Consider the following 22,103-nt stretch of genomic DNA (forward strand, 5'->3'; position numbering starts at 1 on the left):
TTAGCTCCGCAAACATTCCCCGCAAGAATTTCATGAAAATTTCATCAAATTGCAGTCCAACTTTCGAAAGGAGATATCCGAAGCACATAGGAATTTACAAAAGATTGGGAGGAAGTTGATATAGTTGGTATGTCTATGTGCCTGACATATAATTCATGAGAGTTGGCCAGGAACAATTCATACGTCTACTTTATTACCGCGAGTGTGTTCAATTATGATGTCTGTGACAGACGGTAAATTGTAAAGGCACGCTAAACTAATTTCTACCTCACCGAAATACAAAATACACTCCACGAAAAGCTTCGGTTCCCTGCAAGAAAATTCAACTAGTTGCCAACAGACGTAACGATCGCGATCGGTTCGTAGCATAATCTACGTGTAACGCAGAAAAAAAAACAGGGAGTAAAACACACGGGAAAAGTTGAGAATTGGCGAGAAGAGTGGCCGACCGATCGAGATCGTTGCCAAGCGAGGACCCTATAAATTATAAATCATGTTTCACGCTCATCGGTCTACGATCTACGGTCTACGAGTACATTCCCGGACAAAATGCACATTTTTGATTAGATTCTATTGTCTGCCAGAGGTTGTATTCGAAACAACGAACGCGTTGTACGAGAGAAACAGTATTCCTTCGTTTGATTTTTCCAAACGCTATTCATCCGCGTCGATCTGGGTTATCTCCGGCAGTTTTCGGGGAAGACAAAAGATGTCAAGCTCACGAAGGATTTTAGTCGAATTCCCTTCTCCCTCCATTAGACGAGGAGCTTTATCCAGGCTGCGAGTGTAATTTTAGCTACTCGGAAATAGCAGTTTATTCGGCAGTGTATCAGCCGCTCGCGAACCTTTTCACATTTCGTTTTTGTTTCCCTTCCGGAGCGCGCGGCGCAAAGGAACGAGGAAAATGGAAGTGTATTTTTAACGGTCGCCACCTGGAAAATCTCCTGACCCCCGCCCCGGTTACAGCGAATACCGGAATACGGGGCCGGAAATTGCAGGGAATTTCGAAAAATCATCCTGCGAATTCTCGACCGTCCTAGCATCGCGTAACCGTCGATTTCCACCCCCAAACGCTTTCGGAAATTTCCTCCGAACCCTCGAGTCTCGAGAAGAGTACTCCAGCAGAATCCGCGATAAGAGAGCACGATCCGGAGGATCGTAAAAGATGAAATCTTGCGTCTGCGATCTCCTAACTAACAGGATAGCCGTTTATGTGAACATTGATTTTCGAAAAACCGAAATTTCCCAGCAGCTATTCCGTTGATCCTCGAGTTCATTTTTCACCGTTGTACCACTTTATAGCTTATTCGATAGTTTTTCTTTTCTTCTTTTGCGCGATCGTTTAAATTGTTAACGAGGAATATCATTTCTATCGAATTTCTGTTTCATCTTCCTTGAATCGCTTTGAACGCATTTCCTCCCGCCTCGAATAAATTGGGTTACAGCGAGCTAAATCGTCGGAGGCTCAGGCATTTACAGTTTAATTAAAAGTTCCGGAGAATGATCGTGAATCTTAGCGGACATCGGCAGCCATTCGCCGTCGACGAGATCGCTGATCTTACCGGATCTCGCTGGATCTCGCTAGATCGTAAAACCGAAGTCCTGTGAGCGTCATGCGCGTAACGCGATAAAAAGTTCAGGTTCGTTCGAAGTTGATGGACTCTTAAGATTTAATTAAAATTTGTTCACGGGTGTGCGCGCCGACGACGCGACGCGACGCAACGGGATGCAGCGAGGAGTTCATCTTTGTTTATCTTACTCCGGTAACCTAATTACGGTCAAAGTGGAGCACGTGAACGCGAACGTTGCGTTGGCCAACTTTTCTGACTTTGGAAATTCAAAATGCGATTGTTGCGCGCGTAGAGAACCCGGTGGCAAACGCGGCAGATCGGCTCTCGGTTATTTCCGATGCTGATACAGCTAGATTACATCTGCCCTGTGGCCATTTCGTGTTTAAGTTTACCCACCCTACTACCGCCACCGTGCCGCGCCGTCGACAACGCACTAAATATACTCGCGTGGCAGCAATCACAACAACTTGCTCGACGCGGTTCCTTTAATCGACAGTTATGCGCGACACTCGAAACGACAACACAGTTATCAATGTAACTAGCATTTTTATGTTCCATGAAAATCTACAACGGTAAAGCATTATTTCGTGAAATTTCAAAATAATTTCTACTTCAAATTCGATTAATGTTGCGGGTCACGCTCTCGAGGCATGTCGAGAAACGATTTTCCGCCGAGCATCGTTAATTAAAGATGGTGAGAAATTAATCGACCATAATCTTTCGGTGTCACTGGCATGCAGGCTATCCCGCACCAGTATGAACCAGAAAGGGTTAAGCCCAGCCGAGACACGCGAATAAGCGATTAAATAACAAAAGATAAATTAAGCAAGATACCTAGCAGAATTGTCGGTAATCGCTTAATGCTAGACGGTAACCAGCGTTGAGCAGAGCCAAACGCACATGGTCGCGAAATCGTTAGCGCTATAACGACGAGTGACGCGACTGCGACGTCATGCGAATTTTCGCGGTTAGCGGCCGCTGACGCCATTCTGCCGTCACCGATGCTGCCTCGTCTTATCATTTTCGAAAACGCGAGAAAGGTATAACTAATTGAATATGTAATAATAAAATTGAACTCGACGTAACAAGTAACAAGGCAAGGGGGTTGACGAGAAATACCAATTGGCATGAATAATTTCTCAGACGTTGCTGACCTAGAAGGTTAAATGGCACCTCGGAATAGTTAACTCGTAAATCGGAAGTTTAACGATTCCGTTAAGTTCAAATCCGTTAAGCACGATCCATTTGACAAAAAGGGCGAATATCAATGAACAAAACCCGTAAAACAGACTCGGCTGCACAGGGAAATCCTCGCTCGAGATCTCGTTGGACGATGTTTGCGAGCGTAGGAGGGGTTTGGTCAGAGAGAGAGAGAGAGAGAGAGAGAGAGAGAGAGTTGGTGGCATCCGCGGCAGCTGTGTCCGTGAATAAAAAAAGCATCAGGAGCCGCGGGGTTGTGTTGTGAAAACCGGAGCAGCGTCCGAGAGAGCCGATGCTAGGGTTTGGCGAAGCGAGGGTGAGGCGAGGGTGAGGCAAGACGAGGCGTCGCGACGCAAGTCGACGACGAAGAGACGACGAAATAGGAGCCGCGATAAACGAATGTGGGTTGGCTCTCCTCGAAACCTTGGCGATGCCGGAGGCGGCTGCGAGACGTCGAAGAAGGAGGCTACCTTATCAGAGGCAGCCTGGAGGCTGAAACTTCGGCCGCGTGGCCGACGCCGGACCACGAGGCGGCTCCTTATATGGAGGGGGTCGCGCCGCAGAGAGGGCGCCGCGACGCTACAGTATAAAGTTCCACGACGCTGACGACGTCGGCTCACACCGCGCCAGAAACCTCCGACACCTTGGCTACCGAGATCACAGTCGCGATCGCAGATTAATCGTTTCTAACTTCTAGCTTTTCGCGTTTCGCCCCTTTACCCCTTGTCCCCTTATCCCCTCTTATCCCCTAATCCCCTAATCCCCTAATCCCCTGTTCCTTCGATCCCTCCCTTGTCCTCTTACTCCCTTACTGCTGACTGCTGACCCTTACGCTGATAAATATTGCTGCAATTTATCCGCTTCCTCAATATATATTAGATCGAAGAACAATCCGAGCAACACGAGTGGGAGAATTTTGTACCGATCAACCAAGGAAAACATTGTAACATTGGTTCGACGAAAATGGAACTAGGTCTCGTTAATCGAATCAAATCAGTTATGGTATCCCTCTGTATGTTGCTAATATGTACCTTGCTGAAAGCCATTAACCGCTCTGATGCGTTTATACATATAATATTAACTTCGGAGAAAAAAAGTTAAATTGTTGACTGGGGCTAACGGAAATAGCTACGTGTTGGATATCTCGAAATGGTTCGGTGATTGAATTAACGAGCTCTTCCGGACAGATAGAATTACGATCTGCGAAATAAATACTAGATCTTGGTAAAAAAAAAAACTAACATTTTATTATATTTATTATTTTCTCTATGTTAGCGATTTTTCTTTTTCTTTTTTTTATTCATATCCTTGGTAATCGAGGCGCGATCGTCAGACCGAATCGTATCGATCGAATCACACATGCAGACATATTTTTCTACTTTATATGTATATTAGATTATTTTCCGGGCAACTTTTCCAATTTTTCTTTTCCTAAAAACCTTATTGGGACTATTACGAACATTAAAAAAAAAAATTAGCCAAATCGGTCCAGCCGTTCTCAAGTGATGCGCTTACCAACGAACAGCATTTCATTTTTATTTATATGTATCGATAGATTAATTTGATAATATTGCCAAATAAATTGGCTGCGCTTATTTTTCCTATAGAATAAAATAATATGCCAAACAGCTGAATGCAAAAGTTAAATTAAGGAAAATACATTGCGTTTAATAAAAATGTGATATGATCCGAGAACAATTTTCTGCAACATTTCCCTTCAAACAAACTTGTCTATTTGTTTTACATATAATTAGATCGTGTTTTCCTTAAACTTTTTTCGAAAAGACTTTTTCATTTCCGACGTGTTTTGTAAATATAGAAAACCGACTCGAGAAAATAAGTCACCGAGACGATTTGGCGTCGGTTAAAATTTACGCAATCCGAGGGGAAAAAAAATAAATTTCTTCGGAATGACATCAGTAGCGGAAACTTTAGAAGGTGCGCATCGATAAAATTCAAATATAACTCGAGTAAAAAAAGAAAGATACAATATTTTTTACTCGTACGATCTCACGAAGAACGCCTGGTATGAACAAAAAAAATGTTTCGTTGGTTCTTGATAATTTATTGTATCTACAACATTGAAACCTTTGGTGACTTTTTATAAGCTATAACGGTTTTACGATGAAAATGCTGTTTTTGCAACAAAGATTATTTCTAATACAGGACAGAGGTGGTGCGCTAGCAATTCTCTGTTTTATAATATGTATACCAAAGTCACTCCGTTTCAGCTCAGAAGACGCATGAGAAAATACGGGTCTTAAATATTTGTATTGGATCGCATTCAAAATTAAAACGGTTCGCGTGTACAGCTTTCAGCGGGTACAGGTGCGCTACAATGATATTGTTAGGGTAATTTCAAATTGCTCCATCTTGCCGCTATTAGTGTACGACAAACTAAATGCTCGACAAATCAGCAAAACTATATTATGTTGTATTAATCAAACTGCTGATTTCATCGATGTAATATGATATTTTCAATTCTCTTTAAATTAACTAGGTGCTCCGCAGCTAGGTCCCCCAAAGAACGCTGACGGATCAGCTCCGAACCAGCCGATTATTTACAACCACCGCGCTCCGACAACTTCAACCCCGACAGATGGACAACGCGTGCGACAAACTCACCGAATCGGATCGATGGAATCATACATACGTACACGCATAATTTTCTATTTTATATATATAGATTCTTGAAAACTTATATGTACAATATTTTTTTAAATTTAAAGAAACTTATAAGAACAATTTCTTATGTGCAATAAATATACATATAAAACGATAATGTCCGTAAAATTATTGAACGCACTTCATTTATGGTGTCTGATAATATTCGGTACAATTGGCTTCTTGAAAGGTCTGTCTCTTCCTCCGAATCTCAGCTGTCCAGATTCTTTCTTGCCACCGAAACCACCGCCTAAATAATAAATAAAACTTAAAGATGCTGTAAATATAGTCCATATTTAATAAATAACACTTTTCCAAGCCATTCAAAGCATGGCTCACCGAGTCTCCTTGGTTTCCAGCCTTTCATGGAACGACTGCTCTCGTAATCGACAAAAATTTTGTAGCCTCTCAAAGCGGTATCCACGCTACGTCTCACTGCTCTTCTAGCTTCGTCTTCGCTCCTCATTTCTACGAATCCGTAACCCTGCGACAGGCCGGTTACAACGTCGACTATAACTCTCGCCGATAGAACATCCCCGTACCTGCAGAAAAACTGAATTCGTTAATGTTTAATATGCATGCGATATTATTGATGGTTTGGAACACGAAATCCTACATCTTTCAAATCGTATTTCGTGATCTTTGGACCAAATCTAGCTACAAATAATGTTCTTTCCGGTTTGGATTTCAATCCGTGCGGTGGCTCGTAGTGCGCCTGTATCGCACGGCTGACAGCTTTATCGTGCGGTTCCGTGTCTGTTCCATCGATACTGCCAGCTTTCAAAGGATCGTATTCTTTGGCATACGGACTCCAATTCTGCAATGGATCTGCCTGAAATTCAAGCAAATGTTCACGTAAATATAACCTATTAATTCTAGTTGATGATACTTTAGAAAATATTTACGCATCGCTTCGCAGTCTCCGAAACAACAAATTATTATTATTATGTGTCTTAAAGTGCATTGAAATTTTTATGAGACATTATTATATTTTAAATAAACTGAGTTTACTTACCATCTTTATCAGAATGAGGTTATAAACAGTTGGGAATAATGATTCTGAACTATCGCGCAAAACTTTGGTAACTGGCAATTGAAATATTTCACTGTTTAACGTTTACGCTATTGCGCAACAGTTTTAAAAGTTAAATAAATCGTAACACGATTAGGAGATTCCTTGTATGTAAAACGCTCAAACTGTTCGCCAAATTTAGTTCCGAATCTACCGCTAGATCGCGCTGTTAGAGACTGTCCGTACAGCGCCATTTCATGCAGCGGCAAAACGCTGAAACTGTTAGCCAAATGTTACCGACAGAGGTCGGTAACAGCGCCATCTAGAGGTAGATTCGGAACTAAATTTGGCGAACTGTTTGAGCTTTTTGCCGCTGCATGAAATGGCGCTGTACGAACGTTTAGGAAGTGCAGATAATCCGTGCCGGAATTAACATTGCATCTTATGGGAAAAGCGGCACGAATCATCTGCTGCTGTAATGAATATCCAATATTTTTCATTTTTCATGAATAAATTATCTTTATTGTACAGTTATCTTTATTGGGCACGGTCACCCGCCCAAGTAGCCACGTACGTCCCTAAAACGTCCAGTTCACGTCCAAACGTCCTACGTCCATTCTGCGTACGTTTTAGGGACGTACGTGGCTACTTGTGGCTACTTGGGCGTCAATGACGCGTACAATGTCGCCAGAATCGATCAAAACTGAGCGATTTTTCCTCTCCTCCTTATTGTAAAGGAATATATATATATATGTAACACGTTAGTGTGTAGTGTGTACCGTCTTCGTAGATTCGTATGGGACCAATTGAACTTTGCCATAAACGCGGAAAGTCCTTAGCCTCGTTAGAAAAGTTACAGTCCCTCGTTTGCGAGAAGTAAATTGCGCGTACGATGGCAACCGGATCACGGTCAATTTGCACTCGGCATTTCTTGGACGTGAGACGACAACGTATCTGCGAATCCGACCATCTGTAACGACCGTAATAAATGCCGAAAGGTCGTGTTTGACGCCATCGAGGACCGAGAGAGCGAAATATACGCGTTCGGACTCGAAATTCCTGGGGGTGCGCGCGAATCGTGGATTTACGATTTACGAGGGCCGCGCGCAATCGGAATTCGTATTATGTAAATACACGCGTGTTGCGCGCCAGTCGTGCCTTTAAATAAAGTCTTCTACAGTGTCGAGCGGAGCACGATCTTCCACTATATTAATAGATATACATATAGTTCCACCTGTTGTCTGCCGTCTACACCCCTCCACGATCGTGATCGCTATACATATATTCTATTCGCTATAGACGAGAGTAGACTTGTGAATAATTTGAATACATTAATGACTTGATCCAGGAAAAGAAATCTGTAAGAAGCATAAAAGTCATTTGTTAAAACTATATTTATTTATAAAATACGTTTGTTCACAAGTTTAAAGCAAATTGTTCGCTCAAAAGAGCTACGTTCGATCATTTGTACAATTTTCCATAGGAAGACTCATTGTGGATTAGAATATGTATTTCTCGGGCTCCACGAGATCGAAATGAATAATTTCATTAATTTAAAGTGGTTTACGGTAAAAATAGACTGAGGATCCTTATGCAAAATAAAAATGGTCTCCATCGATTGTTAAAAGTAGCTAATAATTTTACGTTTACTCTCCATGAATTCGTAAAAATTCACATTTCAAGAATTCGAATTTCAAGAATCATTCGCAGAAATTGACGATTGCAAATCGATACTGTTCTCTTACGATACTTATTACTAACCGATTACTAGAGTTCAAACCACGCGTTTCGCTACACAGCGAACGATTGTGTTCGCGTTAATTATTTTCGTCGCGATTGTCGGTAAAATGTTAGAACGCGAAGCGAAGTATACGTCGGTATCCCTTCAGACATTAACGCGCTAAACGAGTTACATCTACTCGGTTATAAAACAACAAGATTCTACGGTAGTTGACCGTCGTTGGTCTACAGTCGCCTCGGAAAATCAGCTAACTATCGTATAGCTTCCGGTAAAATATCAAAAGCCGCTACGTTTGAATAAAAATTTGAATGTTCAACACCCTGTTTGAACGATAAACCGATGAAGAAAGAGCAGCGAATTAATTTGTACCCGAATCATTTGAATTTCATGAGAAATCGCGATCGTTAGATTATGTATTTACTTTTTTCCGAGGCAACTGTAGCTTTGGAATTATTTTGATCGCCGCGGCGCAGCAGTGCCAATCTGCTCATAATACTGTTGCACGTTACAGCGCGTATACATATTGTATATATCGAGACACTGTGTTTGGTCTTGCACGAAAAATCTTTATAAAATACAAAACAACATACTCGCTAAAAGAACAAGGAAAACAACGCGGAACAAGCCTTTTTGTCGAGCGGTTTCGTTAAAACAGCGTTAAACATAGTGGAAGATATTAATACTTGAAATCGTGAGTTCAGCCCAAGCTCTTTGCAGATTTATAGTGTCTCGCTTAGAAATTGTTCTACGCTAACGTGCTCGTCAAACGTGTCTAGCCGAGAAACGTTCACACATTTTCGCCAACTAAGAATAGATTATCAAACTAATTCTAAATCTAGGTGGGCGCCCATGCGTTTCAACGCGAGTATGGTGTTCACTGCTTTGACCCATCTCTTCTTGATCACGTAACGCTTTAATCGGTCTTTGCAGATCGGATTCTCCAGAGCAGCCTCCAGCCATCGATGCTCTAACAGCTGACCTGCCGATGGTCTTCCCCTGAAGCAGAACAATCGTCGAATCACTCGAATCTCGATCTACATAATTGCGCTATTAAATTGGAACAATGTAGAACGGGGAAAGTTAAATTGAAATTGTCTAGATTTCTCAAACCTGCGTTCATTCGATTCGGCATATTTCGCACTTTTGATCATTGTAAGCTGTAAACGAATCTTCTCGTTCCCATGCCGATTAGCTACAAAAGGACATTGCGAAAGAAACCAGTAGACAACACACGTTTCATGGTCTTTTATATTAAATATATAATATAAATAATACATTAAAACAATGATACATGCACAGACATGTGATCCCGATGCGATCCGTACGAGAGATCGTCGCGCACACGTGACTATTACATAATTTAGCTTAGAATAGAAACAATACATACATCGACGCATGCACATTTATAATACGCAACGAACAAAACTGATTCTCGATGTGTCATCGAAATTCAACCAGAAATTATTCCCCTCCCTTCCCAATGCTTGGTCGCTCTTCTAAAATCCGCTTTTCAAATAGATGTCCACGAACCAGAGAAAAGACAAAGATCCCGTCTAGACAAGTACTCGTCAGACTTCCGAAAATCGTTTTCCAAAACGCTGTTCACGAACCAAAGAAAATCCGAAGATTCGAGACGACAACATTCATCGAAACATCTGATTGTCAGACCCAACGACTCCGAATTCGACTCCGGAAACCTAGCCAAAACGCCTAACCACACCGCACCCACACGTTCCCAGAACTCGTCGAATCATCCACAGTCGCAAGCTTCGTTCGGTCCTGACCACTCCTCCGCACCGAAACTTCCTCAGCGATGTATCGAACTGGGGGTAGCGGTAGCGACACTGGAAGTGCTCGATTTCTGTTGTTTCGACTGAAAATACTCTGCCAAAGAATTCATAGTTTTCCTGGCGACCGATTCCTCCCCGCACCAATCCGCGCTGACCGATTTCCTGCCTACGCCGGAAGGTCTGATCGCAACTTCGTCCCATTCCTCCAGCAAATGTAGCAACAGATCCTTGGTACTGGTCGGTTCGTCCAGGTTCAAGCTCTTATGAACGTTCTGGAGCTCCGAGATCCTTGGAACGTCTCTACTAGTCTCTCCAAAAACATGTTTCACCCTGGGACGCCTCCAGGGTGGCGTCAGATCGATCTCGCCATCGCTGAGTATCCTGGTCCTCCCGAACCTGCTCGAACTCTCCGACTCGGAAACGAGACTCTTAGCCCCCTCTTCCTGGACCATCCTCTCGTCCTTCGTCGCCGAGCTCCTACCTTCGTTCTTCGATTTCTTGAACGGCGCGAACACGTTCGCAGCGTTCGTCTCCGAATACCTATCGAAGCTGCGGCTGCTGTGGAACGTGGTCCCGTTTAGCCTCCTGTGTCTCATTATACTTGACAATTTCTGAGTGATCTCGTTACACTGCGAACTATCCTGAGCTAGTCCGTTGCTCCTGGGATGGACACCGTTGCGCTTCACCTTCTCCTCGTTCTCACCGGGTTTCTTATTATCCGGCAGCTCGTCGGTCTTCGGACAGGCCCCCATGGCTATGGACCTCAGATGTTCGGACAGCTTGATGATCTCCTCCGCGAGGACTATCTGACTGGCTGCGTCGCTGCGGGACTTCTCCGACGAGACTCCTTCGGAAGCTCTCCTCTCGAAGCTGAACGATGGCACTGTCAAGTAACCGTGACTGTCTTGAGCCTGCGGAGCCTCCGTAGTTTCCGAAGGTGTGCTGCAGATACTGGCACAGGGAGACGGACTCTGACCCTGCATGGACACTAGTTCTTCGAGATCGTTGCTCTTCGAAGCGCCCAACTGAGGTAATTCGATCATGTAAGGACTGTGAGGGTGCTCTCTCCAGCGCTCGACGAACAGCCTCAGGTTGTCCTTGGTCACGTCCAACTCGTCTATACCGTTGTTAGCCAGCAGCCTCGAGATCTGCGGTATCTGCTGGATCTGCTTCACCGGTTCAGGTTTGAATGTTGGTTTTTGATCAGCCTGCTGCTTGCTCGGCCTTCTCGTCAACCAACGGTGCCCCCTGCACTGCGCGGCCGACATTCGTTTTCTGAAAGATTCAGCTGCCTCGTGAGCATCGCCATGTTTTTCTCTCGTATCTTTTTCTTGCTTTCTCTCTCTCGCTCTCTCATGTTTTGTTTCGATTTTGATTTTGATTTTGCTCGGCAGCCTATATGTCTTTGTGCTCTCTCGAAGCGTGAGTGCGGACGGTGAGGTGGAAGGCGTGCAGGGTGCGTATACATAGACGGCGGAACCGATTTACCGATGATACACGATCGATGGATCGTCCGGGCATTTTGCTTTCGATCCATCCGTCTTCGTCATTTTGCGAATATTTTTCCGTGACAGCCGAACCCCGTCGGATTACTTGCGAACAAACGGCGATCAGCGATTTCTCCCTCTTTTATGGAATTGTAAATTTTAACCGGCAGTTTCGATTTGCTAAGAGAGATTTCAAGTCGTCGCACGTTTTACACTTGAAACTTTGAAAGTCTGTGAGGATTTCCGGTTTACCTCTTTTCTTTTCTTTTGTTTCGTTTTTCAATTGGTTTGCTAGTTCGTTTCGCATTCGAGCAGAGAGCAAACAAATGTTGGGGATGAAGGAAGCATGCTCGGGGACTAGTCGGGCACAAAAGGAGAGAGAGAAAGTCGAAGAATCAACGCGAACAAGTCGCAAACGTGGATGCGATGGCTCAGATAACGAACAATTCACTATTTTATCGTTTACACTGGTCTCCGGTATGTTGTTTCTTATGACTGGACTGCGGGTCTTATGCGTTTATATTTATGTTCCGTCCGAATTTTCTCGGCACGCTGTCTATTAGCTACGCTGCGATCTTCGTTATCTGAGCCTTTCGCAATCGTGCAAAAATCCATCGTCTATTAATCTTGTGCAAAAAAGCCGCGGCGCGGTGGTCCGTCCGTTCGACATCTGTCGATCGGTGTCACAACATCGGTGACGTACTAGCCGTGCGGATATTTTTGCACAAATCACCTTTGCGTCGCGTCGCATCGCGTCGCGCAATGTCGCGGCGATCGAAAATAACAAGCGATAGGTACGTACTCTTTGTCTTTGGTGAGGAGGCACCGGATGAAGTCCTTCGCGTCCTCGGAGATGTTTGCGAAAGCGTCGTGGTCGAAATCATATTTCGCGATGGTCACGTTCGCCATTGTTTCGATGTCCGTGTCGCCCATGAACGGAGACAATCCGGACAATCTGCGAATCGGAGCATCGAGAAAAACGTGTCTTGCGTTTAAAAGTTTTCATGACGAAAATTAGTAGGAGACATGTAAAACACAGTGGGAACAGTGGAAACAAAAATGTATGGACAGGACGCAAAACGGTAAAAACGTTTGTCGACTTTGGAAGTATGAAAAATTGCATATCGGAGAACGAATAAAAATCGCCGAGCGTAAAATGGGTGAACTTGCAAAAAAAGCTGGGTAATAGGGATCACGTGTTTTTAAAGAAATAGGTGTAAGTCGAGGGTAAACTTACAGCACGTAACAGATCACGCCTATACTCCACATGTCGGTACCGTAACCAATCTGATCGAAATTTACGACTTCCGGTGCAACGAACTCGGGCGTGCCAAATAGAACCTGCAGCTTCTTCTTTGGATCGTACTCCCTCGCCAGGCCGAAGTCTATGATTTTAATCCTGTTTCCCTCTTTGGTCAAGCACAGTATATTCTCCGGCTACAAATAGACACATTGTACTTGAAAAAAAAAAGATAATAGAAAACTGTCCAACAGGTTCGCGATCGAATAATTGCTGTGTTCGGTTGAAAATTTCATTCTGAATTGGGAGAGTAAGATTTCATTGAAAATTCGTCTTAATTAACGCACGTGAATCACAAAACTAATTATATTTCATTCTATATGTCCATTATCAAGCTTTGGACGAGCTTTGGGCGCGAACAACCGTCGCGTCGTTGCCAAAAACGATAGGTTAATCCAATCGACTCTTGGCAACTTTCAACTCGATCTTCCTGTTTACAATTTCTTGATCGGCTAATGTGATCAGTTATATGTATGTATACTGTATACCATACGATCGCTTATTTCACTGGCGCATACAATTCTCTACGATTCGGAAAATAATCCTGTGGTAGGAATAAATGGTTGTTTGGTGTTAGTCATGGCGCGGCGCGGCAAAAGATACGAATCATTTTACACTAATGTATGTAACAGTAAACGAGTGAATTTCCATCCTGAGAAACTAACGAGGGTTAAACGTGGAACAAGATTGAAAGTGTTTACCTTGAGGTCAAGGTGCAGTATGTTCTGATGATGAATGAACTCGATGCCCTCGCAGATCTGTCGCATGAAGACAGCGCAACTGCGTTCGGTCAACACGAAATCCTCGTCGATCACCCTCTCGAACAGTTCACCACCTTCGATCCTTGAAACACGAAAATAGTCTGTGATCCGGTGGATCTAGCATGGTAGGGTCATTAAGAGCTTACAGTTCCAAAATAACGTATATCTGTTTCCCAGTGTCGACGGCGTCGTACAGCTGAATCAGTCTGGGATGTTGCAGCCTCCTCATAATCTCGACTTCTCGTTCGACCGACCGCCTGTCCTCCTTCTTCGAGGTATTCACCACCTTGACGGCGAGCATCAGCCCGCTTGTTTTTTCCTTGCATCGATAAACGGTGCCAAATTTACCTCTGGAAATCGTAACGATCCCGTCATTTCATCGAAACCTGTTCCTCGGTTACCGCTAATTACACTGTCCAACAGCCAAAAAGTATTTCGATTCCCACTATGCGATTCTTATAGAGTTTTCCGCGCTGATTCCGAATCTGTTTTTCATTTTTTTTCCTATACGTCCAGTTTTTGAGAAAATGGAGTTTAAAAAAAAGACATATTTTTCAACTTTAAACAAATATTGTGATGTTATTATAAAAGATATTGAATTGTTCTTTACAGCAAAAGATTCTGTAGACTTTCCCGAATACAGTGATATCCAATATTAATACATTATGATTGTTTAAACATGTTTAAACAACGATTAAAGACGGAGAGACACCACTTTTGCACCAATTTTTGCGGATATTTTCGAATTTATCTCAAAAAATTAGGGTCTAGCGGAAAATCGAACTATACCACGCGATAGAGCAGACTTTTATCTTGAAAAATCCCCGTTTGAAGTTTGCGACATCGACGTTTTTTCCAAACCAGAAAGCAAAATACCTTCGCCCGACATGAGCTTCCGCCAGTGGCGCTCGGGACGGGATACGGCGCAGCGACGGGATACGGAGCGGCGAAGGACCGTTCTGGTGGTGAGCGCCACTGGTGACAACTCATGTCGGGCGAAGATGTTTTGCTTTCTGGTTCGAAAAAAACGTCGATGTCGCAAACTTCAAACGGGGATTTTTCAAGATAAAAGTCTGCTCTATCGCGTGGTATAGTTCAATTTTCCGCTGGACCCTTATTTTTTGAGATAAATTCTAAAATATCCGCAAAAATTGGTGCAAAAGTGGTGTCTCTCCGTCTTTAATCGTTGTTTAAACATGTTTAAACAATCATAATGTATTAATATTGGATATCACTGTATTCGGGAAAGTCTACAGAATCTTTTGCTGTAAAGAACAATTCAATATCTTTTATAATAACATCACAATATTTGTTTAAAGTTGAAAAATATGTCTTTTTTTAAAACTCCATTTTCTCAAAAACTGGACGTATAGGAAAAAAATGAAAAACAGATTCGGAATCAGCGCGGAAAACTCTATAAGAATCGCATAGTGGGAATCGAAATACTTTTAAAAAGTTGTTTGTTGGACAGTGTTATTTTTCACTCGTTCGATCATGTAAGATAACGTGTAGTCGCAAAATTGCATTTAGTTTGATCGTTTGCTTTCCAATCAATTGAAAATTTCAACGGTCTCGCCAAAACGAGCTGACAAAAGCGAGAGATACGAATAGCATCGACGAGAGATAGAAGCAAGATCGCGCGTCTTCCGCCGCGGAATTCGAGACGCACAACACGACACGATCGTGTATTGCAACGATACAGACCTTAACATAAGATTAACACGATCAAATCTGTACAGCTGCACAAACTCCAACTTAGATCTGTTCTGTTGTGCCAAGGAACGTGCGCGCAAGATGGAAAATCCCGAAACCTTTTCGCCGTTCGAATTACGTTCTAAATATCGCGACGAAACACGATTTTGCAAACGTTGAAGCATCTGCGATTCGTTTCTTTTCCACTTGCGCGGATGTGTTACGAGCCGGGTATCGTCTCGAACGATAAATTTCGCGCGTTTCACGCTGCGACGAGCAAACGGCGACGCCACTCTTCAACCTTGACGGGAGGAATTTTCATGGACAAGAAAAAATGGTCGCGAACAGCGACAAAAGCTGGAGGAAGTGCCAAGCTGCCTCGTTGGCTTGCTAGAATGCAACGGTGAAACCTGTATCGCGGCTGTCACCGCGCCAACTTAGTTAGTAAGTCAGTGAGCTAGTAGAGCATACCATAGACATAGACTATACATAGACAACAGGGTCGCCGGAACGAATTATCACAGCGGAACATCTGCCAACGTAACCGTGCGGCGATATTATCCCTTCGTCTTTCTATCCCAACCTGTATTCGTTGAATTCCTTTCATTCCTGACTACGTAAACCGCATAAAATTCAACTAATCGACAACTACAATCGTAAGAGAAGACAGAACGGAACAGTCTATGATCCGGAAGATCAAAAAACTCCCTCGACACGCCGAGCGCGGCCAAACACGCATCACCTTTCATTCGCACAGTGTTGGCCCATGACAGTGCATTTATTTAGACGGAATTTATTGAAACGATCCGAGCGAAGCGTCCAACTCGACTCACGTGCTGGGACATTCTTCGAATTACTTCCGCGAACCACTGCCCGCGAACTTCCTCAATTAGCGTACGCTAATTCGTGGAGTATCGATTAATTCTACTTGGCTCGTGACAGTTTATTTATTTATTCTAACATTTTTTGAATTTTTAATTTCTTCGGATTAGCGCGGGCAGATGCTGCGCCAGGTGAGGGTGCGTCGAACCAGGGAGCATGGATTTTATGGTGCAAACGAATGTTCGTCGGGGTTTGGTCAGAACCGCGTGTCAAGAGCGTCCCGACGCGACGCTCGGCGGTTCGGCGTCTCGCGTCTCGCGTCTCGAGCTGCAAGCGCCACTCGCTTCGAAAAATGCATTATTTATAGACGCGCAAAGACGGAGACCTTGATTACGATGGAATGCGGTCTGCATTCCGACGTTATCGCGAACGTCAGAACAACCTGATCCGTCGCGTCCCGTTGCGTCGGAACGACGGATTTCAGATCTCCCGTTTCAATTTGCAGAAATCGACGAGACGCTGATCGTGGAGGCCAATCGGAAAAAATCGTTTGATATCATGAAACGTATGAAATTTGAAAAACGGGCACGCATCGCAGCGACTCAAAAACTTGGAATATAGGTTCTGTAAAATATAATGTCAATTGGATAAATAGTTTTTCAGCTGTGTTATTATGTATGAAAGTATTACCTTTCCTTTGAGAAAAATAAAATCCTTTGAGTTGTCGGGCCATCGCTATGTTAATTTTCGACATTTCTCAATGAAATTTTCTGGAAATATTGAAAAGTATTGAAATGTTTAAATGATGAAATTTTCAGAAAATTGCTGCTTGTTCGTGTTGCGATATATTTGAAAAGCCGCAGCTCGGATCGCAATTGTCCCGCGCGTAACTAACGCGATATCCGCAGCGTATGGACGTCGGCCAACACGGGAAATATGATTGGCGGGGCGGTTTAATTGGAAAACATGATTTAATGATTGAATAGAATTGCGGAACCCGTTGACGTATCGGAAGACGGCGAGTGATTCAGGAGCCTATGTGGGTGTTTGAAAATCGAACTGTTGGGATCCGTTTAACGCCGATGATTCACGGCTGGAGGCGTTTCCGTCGTATCCTCGAAGATGAATGAACCGTTGCGTTGGCTCTCCGCGAAATCTTAACCGGCGTGGAATTTTCATTCTAAACCGGCCATACGTGTGTCAGGTTTACTATTGGCATCGGTTATCCTGCCATTCTACTCTATGTTATTCCGCTTGTTGACCTTCCGGTTGCCGCCGGATCGCCGGAACGCCGGAACAGACGCCCCCGAATACCATTAGTGCTCGCACACGATTAAAGCACTCGATGCTACTGCGGAACTTTATGCAAAATAAAAATATTCTCCATCGATCGTAAGAAACAGAAATTAAATAGATTCCAATAACCTTGAAATATGTTATCAAGGTCATCGTTCCGAACAACTTTTCGAGATATTCTTTTTTCAGATATTATTTTCGGAAAGTAAAAAGAATTAGTTTACCAGTTCGGTTATTGTTACACGCAAGATACATTCGCGGATTAATACAACGTGCAAAATTTTTATTTTGAATCGAGAGAAGAGAATGCCGAGACACAATAGCGATCGTGCGACGTGCGTCAGGAGCACGAACAAAGGTATCGACGAATGGACCGATGCCAAAGGTAAGATCCGAATGCCAATGACAAACTATTAGTGAACCGATCGATTATCAATGGTTGCCCTTGATCGACAGGTACTTTAATATTAATTCGCTAAGTATACATTAGATTAGACGAAAGCTGAAAACTGTGTCGTTTTGAAAATGAAGTAATGTTTTAACAAGTGGAAGATGGAAAGTAAAGCTCGATCCAAAAAACGAGTGTTGGCTTATTATATAGATTATAGATTATAGATTATAGATTATAGATTATAGATTATAGATTATAGATGTAGAATCGTCAGGGACAGCTGCCTCGTGCGTGATCATTCAAGTCCAAGACTCATTCACAATGGCGGCCACGCATAGTAACCGAAAGGCTACGATCTAAACAAGACGAGAATAAGTACTACGTTCGCCGGAAGGTATAAACACGTCAAGGTTCCAAAACTTTCCCTTCCCCTTTGTCGATTCAAGAGATCTACCATCCGCATTCCCGATACTAAAAACATGATCGTCAAACACAGTCTAAAGCCTCTACTCGATTGATCTTTCAGCTTGTCGTTTTCCAAATGATCAGTTTTGCGAACGACTACATGGTACCTATCAGACTACGCTGGTTTTTATGCAAAATAAAAATTGTCTTTGTCGATTGCAAGAAACAGCTTCTCTTTTTCTCTACTCATCTTGATTCGAGTTAATGTGATTATTCGGAATAAGGACAACTAAATAGTAATTAACAGGTGAAATGAAATCCTGTCCTTTTATTTTACTATAGTTCTGTTCTGAATTTTGAATGCGGTACTCTTGCCAATAGCATTTTTATTTGGTAATCCTTTTCGCAGGTGTTCGCAATTTCTTACGCTTACGCGATTAATTATATTATTATTCCCGGTCCTCTAAGGTTACGTATCGAAGTATCGGAGCAACTTGTATAATTATTGCGACAATATATATATCGTGACAAATTCAGAAACAGCATGGCCAGACCTGCGGCTCACCGCGATATTTGCAATGATCGAACTCGGTCGTGCATAAACAACCATCCCCAAGGCTTGCGTCGCACGTTCGTACGTATCTACATACGTCAGTCGCGGAATGCCATCGTGCGAATTTTCCGCGTTATTTCGCGACAACGCGAATCTCGCCAAATGGTCGACCGCGACCGTAATTAACGCTCGGAACTCGGAAGACGGTTACTTTTCACGATTATACACGTATGTACATACATATATGTATACAATATGTATGTATTTGCTTTCTTCTCCGATTTCAATAAAAACATAATGTCAGAGATCGTGATATTGGAAAAATTGAACGCTCACCGGCCAATCTCAGACTGGATGTTATAGTGATCCTTGAAATCGATGCCTCGCCGAATGGTCACATCTCGATAAGGAAAGCTCGGTTCGATCTCTGAAACACATAAATCAAACACTCTCGTCAGATTCTCTCTCGTTAAAACTGCACGATCGAAACACGATAGAAACATTTCCGCATATAAACGAAACTGGTAAGCGATATTTTATAGGATCACCTAGTAAACTTATTTCATCTTTCATAGAAAAATTTTGTCAAATTCGTCTAACGCGCTAAAGGCGGAAGTACATAGATATTGAAGAAATTCGTAAAAATTCGAATCGCGATCGAAGAAAACACAGTCGATGGGAATGGAAGCTGATTGCGCTGAAACTCGACTCGTTTCCCTTTACAGACGGTGATTTCCGGTGACGTTCCATCGCGAATCGCGACACACGTGGATATTCTGCCCGGCGACATCGGCTCGTGTAATCAAACACCTCGTTAATCGTCTATTTTTCGGTGATCGAGAGTGTACGAGGGAACCACGCCAGCTAAACATTTCTGATGGTCATGTATATGTATTTAGCGGTTTTTTACTTTTCCGGGCTAGCGATCAATGTAACTTCCAACTTTTTTGTTTTACTTTGAGCTAGCAGATTTTTCGATGGAATCGTTCGACGGTAAACGCGTTGCATTGCCGTCGAAAAAAGCGGAAGCTTCTCGCGGCCACGACCTCATTTCACCCTTTTGTACGAGACAGTTGCCTGGCGGCGCGGCGACCTCCAGTTGAAACAACGAAACTGAGAACTTGCTCCAACTGTTCGAACATACCAAGTATGTATTCGGTTGGACGTTCCCTTCATCGACCCGGATTCCAGTGAATCACCCTGCAGCGAATTTATTTAAAGAAAAACCACGAATCGAGCACTCCCCCGTGTCGAGAATGAAATCATCGAGACCCTCGGAAACTTCGACTGTATAGAAATCTGTGTTATCGTCGCGTTTCGAGCTGGAACAACAAGATGTTGCTATCGAGAGATTTACCACATTTTCCGAAAAAGTTGATCGTAGTTCTATTATCTTTGCAGCTGTTGAAACGATCAAGATGCTTCTGTGGAAAATTATGAAAAGAATTTAATGCGATTGCGACGAAAATGAATAAATTAAATACAAAACTGAATAAAATAAAACTTTGTCCGATTTCTGTGTCTCAAGGCCCGCAGTCTAGTAATTAGATTGCAGATGTCCTTTGAGTGCAATTTTAACATGCAATAGATAAGTTTACGAAACACAATTGATCCGAATCGAAAAAGAAGAACATGCCAACAGGAAAATGTTCTCGATAATCTACGATATTCTACAGTACCTCTCCCGCATCCGCGGAAAACGAAGATTCAAGAAACAGAAAACAACGGTAGCAACAAACTCTCTTGACCCCTTTCGCATGCACCACCCAAATATACTAATAGACGACTCCGCCGAACACTGACGCGATTCAGAGAAGAAGACCACGGCTACTGGAAACTTTCTCAACTTTCGACTGGAACAATCCCAACAACTCATAATCTGACAATAAGATGTATCTGTATCGCGTCGCACGGTAGGAAAAAAGGATCCAAGTAAGAAGATGGACGACAGCAAATTATTTCTGATTCTTTTTACCTGCACCGCCTACACGTGCAACAGATAAAGTCACCAAAAAGACGCGGTTAATCCGAATCGAAAGAGAAGAACATGCAAGAAAATCTACTCTGCGATCTGCCACAATGATGTCACAGGAAGACGACAGTGGTAATACCAGCAACCTCTGTTGACCCGTTTCGCTCGCACCACTCAAACATCCTAATAGACAACTACAACTACACCGAACACATCAGCTCCTTGTAGTCCTAGCGCATCCTAAAACCACCATCTCAGGATCCACGTGGAAACATGACCAAGTAGCCAGGACGATGATAGTCCTTACCGCCGACCGGATCGGTTTCGTCGACGCGAATCATCCTCCTGGCGCCGCGCCGTGAACCTTGCGAGATCAGGATCTTCCGTTCGCCAATCGGGGAGAGGGTGTTTGAACGCGGAAGTCGCGATCAAGATCGCGGTTGGTCTCGATCTCGGGCCGATCGCGACGATTACCGGCCGATCCGGTGGATCCTGAAGACAATTATTGACTATCGCGTTTGCGGCGAGTCTCGGTGGCCGAAGCGTTCGGGTGCCTCTTCTTCTCGGCTCGGACGGATTTAGATTTTCGGCGGACGCCGCGGATTCTGGTGGCGGGTCACGTGGCCAGTGGCGTTCTTCCTCGAACCGCTCCTCGCTCCTTTCCTCGTCTGCTCCAACTTTGCGACCAACCTTCGATCGGCTTCGTTTCTCTCTTCTTCTTCTTCTTCTTCTTCCTCGTCTTCCTCTCTGTCTCTGTTTCTTCATATGTCTCTCTTGAGCCGCTCCATCCGCGGCCTCAATATCGACTATGGATTATGGATCGACAATAGACTGAATAGACTCCCTACGACCTCGCTCGAAGCCAACTGGAGGACGCCCGGCGTCGCGACGCGTCGACACGAGGCGACCCCAAACCCGATTGAGAACCACGTGGACCGCCACGGCCGAGCCGTCCACGGTTATTCATGTTTTAGGGTGAACCAGTTTTAACGCTTACCGCAGCCCTCGCGAACCGATGCCGAGTCTAGAACACCGGGTCTAGGAGCATAGTTCGATCTTGGGTGACAGTGTCTGTCTGGGTCTGGGTTCAAATCGACCCAGTTTTCAAACAGCGTCATCCGATTTTTTGGACTTCGCACTCTGAAGAATTTCTTCCCTTTTTCTTCTCCAGCGTTTTCAGTATTTTCCTTTAAATGTACTTCGAAAGACGGTTCCTCGAGTGGTCCTAATTTTAAACAACATTTCTTATCAACATATACAGAAAAAATTCAAAACATCTCCCAACCAGCACAGATACAGCTCAAAGATAGCAGAAAGATGTCTGCCGCTAGACATTCAAATGTCTGAAAGATGTCTGCGAATGTCTCCGGAAAGTCTCTACAAGGGCTCCGGAAGGTCGTTTGTTACAAAGTTGCCTGTCTTAAAGTGGTCTTGAGAATGACTGTT

The 22,103-nt window shown here is 43.6% G+C and overlaps 2 protein-coding genes across 5 annotated transcripts; both read right to left on the reverse strand.

Moving 5' to 3' along the window:
- Nucleotides 1-4,060: 4,060 nt before the first annotated feature.
- On the reverse strand, nucleotides 4,061-6,669 carry LOC143218335 (U11/U12 small nuclear ribonucleoprotein 35 kDa protein). 2 transcript variants are annotated; one of them, XM_076443469.1, is made up of 4 exons: nucleotides 6,451-6,669; nucleotides 6,052-6,267; nucleotides 5,775-5,988; nucleotides 4,061-5,685 (listed from the first exon to the last, which is right to left on the reverse strand). In XM_076443469.1, exons 1-4 carry the CDS (start codon nucleotides 6,451-6,453, stop codon nucleotides 5,579-5,581), a joined length of 540 nt encoding a protein of 179 aa, XP_076299584.1. In that variant the 5' UTR covers nucleotides 6,454-6,669; the 3' UTR covers nucleotides 4,061-5,578. The 2 variants fall into 2 exon arrangements, with proteins under 2 accessions (XP_076299584.1, XP_076299588.1); XM_076443473.1 differs by having other exon boundaries at nucleotides 5,450-5,702.
- Nucleotides 6,670-9,224: 2,555 nt separating this feature from the next.
- Nucleotides 9,225-21,882, reverse strand: LOC143218190 (uncharacterized). 3 transcript variants are annotated; one of them, XM_076443235.1, is made up of 7 exons: nucleotides 21,655-21,882; nucleotides 19,022-19,112; nucleotides 13,673-13,876; nucleotides 13,467-13,608; nucleotides 12,703-12,902; nucleotides 12,268-12,420; nucleotides 9,225-11,253 (listed from the first exon to the last, which is right to left on the reverse strand). In XM_076443235.1, exons 1-7 carry the CDS (start codon nucleotides 21,773-21,775, stop codon nucleotides 9,996-9,998), a joined length of 2,169 nt encoding a protein of 722 aa, XP_076299350.1. In that variant the 5' UTR covers nucleotides 21,776-21,882; the 3' UTR covers nucleotides 9,225-9,995. The 3 variants fall into 3 exon arrangements, with proteins under 3 accessions (XP_076299350.1, XP_076299354.1, XP_076299358.1); XM_076443243.1 differs by lacking the exon at nucleotides 21,655-21,882 and adding an exon at nucleotides 20,965-21,138 and having other exon boundaries at nucleotides 9,227-11,253; XM_076443239.1 differs by lacking the exons at nucleotides 19,022-19,112; nucleotides 21,655-21,882 and adding an exon at nucleotides 15,231-16,410 and having other exon boundaries at nucleotides 9,226-11,253.
- Between the last annotated feature and the right edge of the window lie 221 nt (nucleotides 21,883-22,103).

This window comes from Lasioglossum baleicum, chromosome 2, assembly GCF_051020765.1.
Source record: "Lasioglossum baleicum chromosome 2, iyLasBale1, whole genome shotgun sequence".
NCBI classification, from domain to species: domain Eukaryota; kingdom Metazoa; phylum Arthropoda; class Insecta; order Hymenoptera; family Halictidae; genus Lasioglossum; species Lasioglossum baleicum.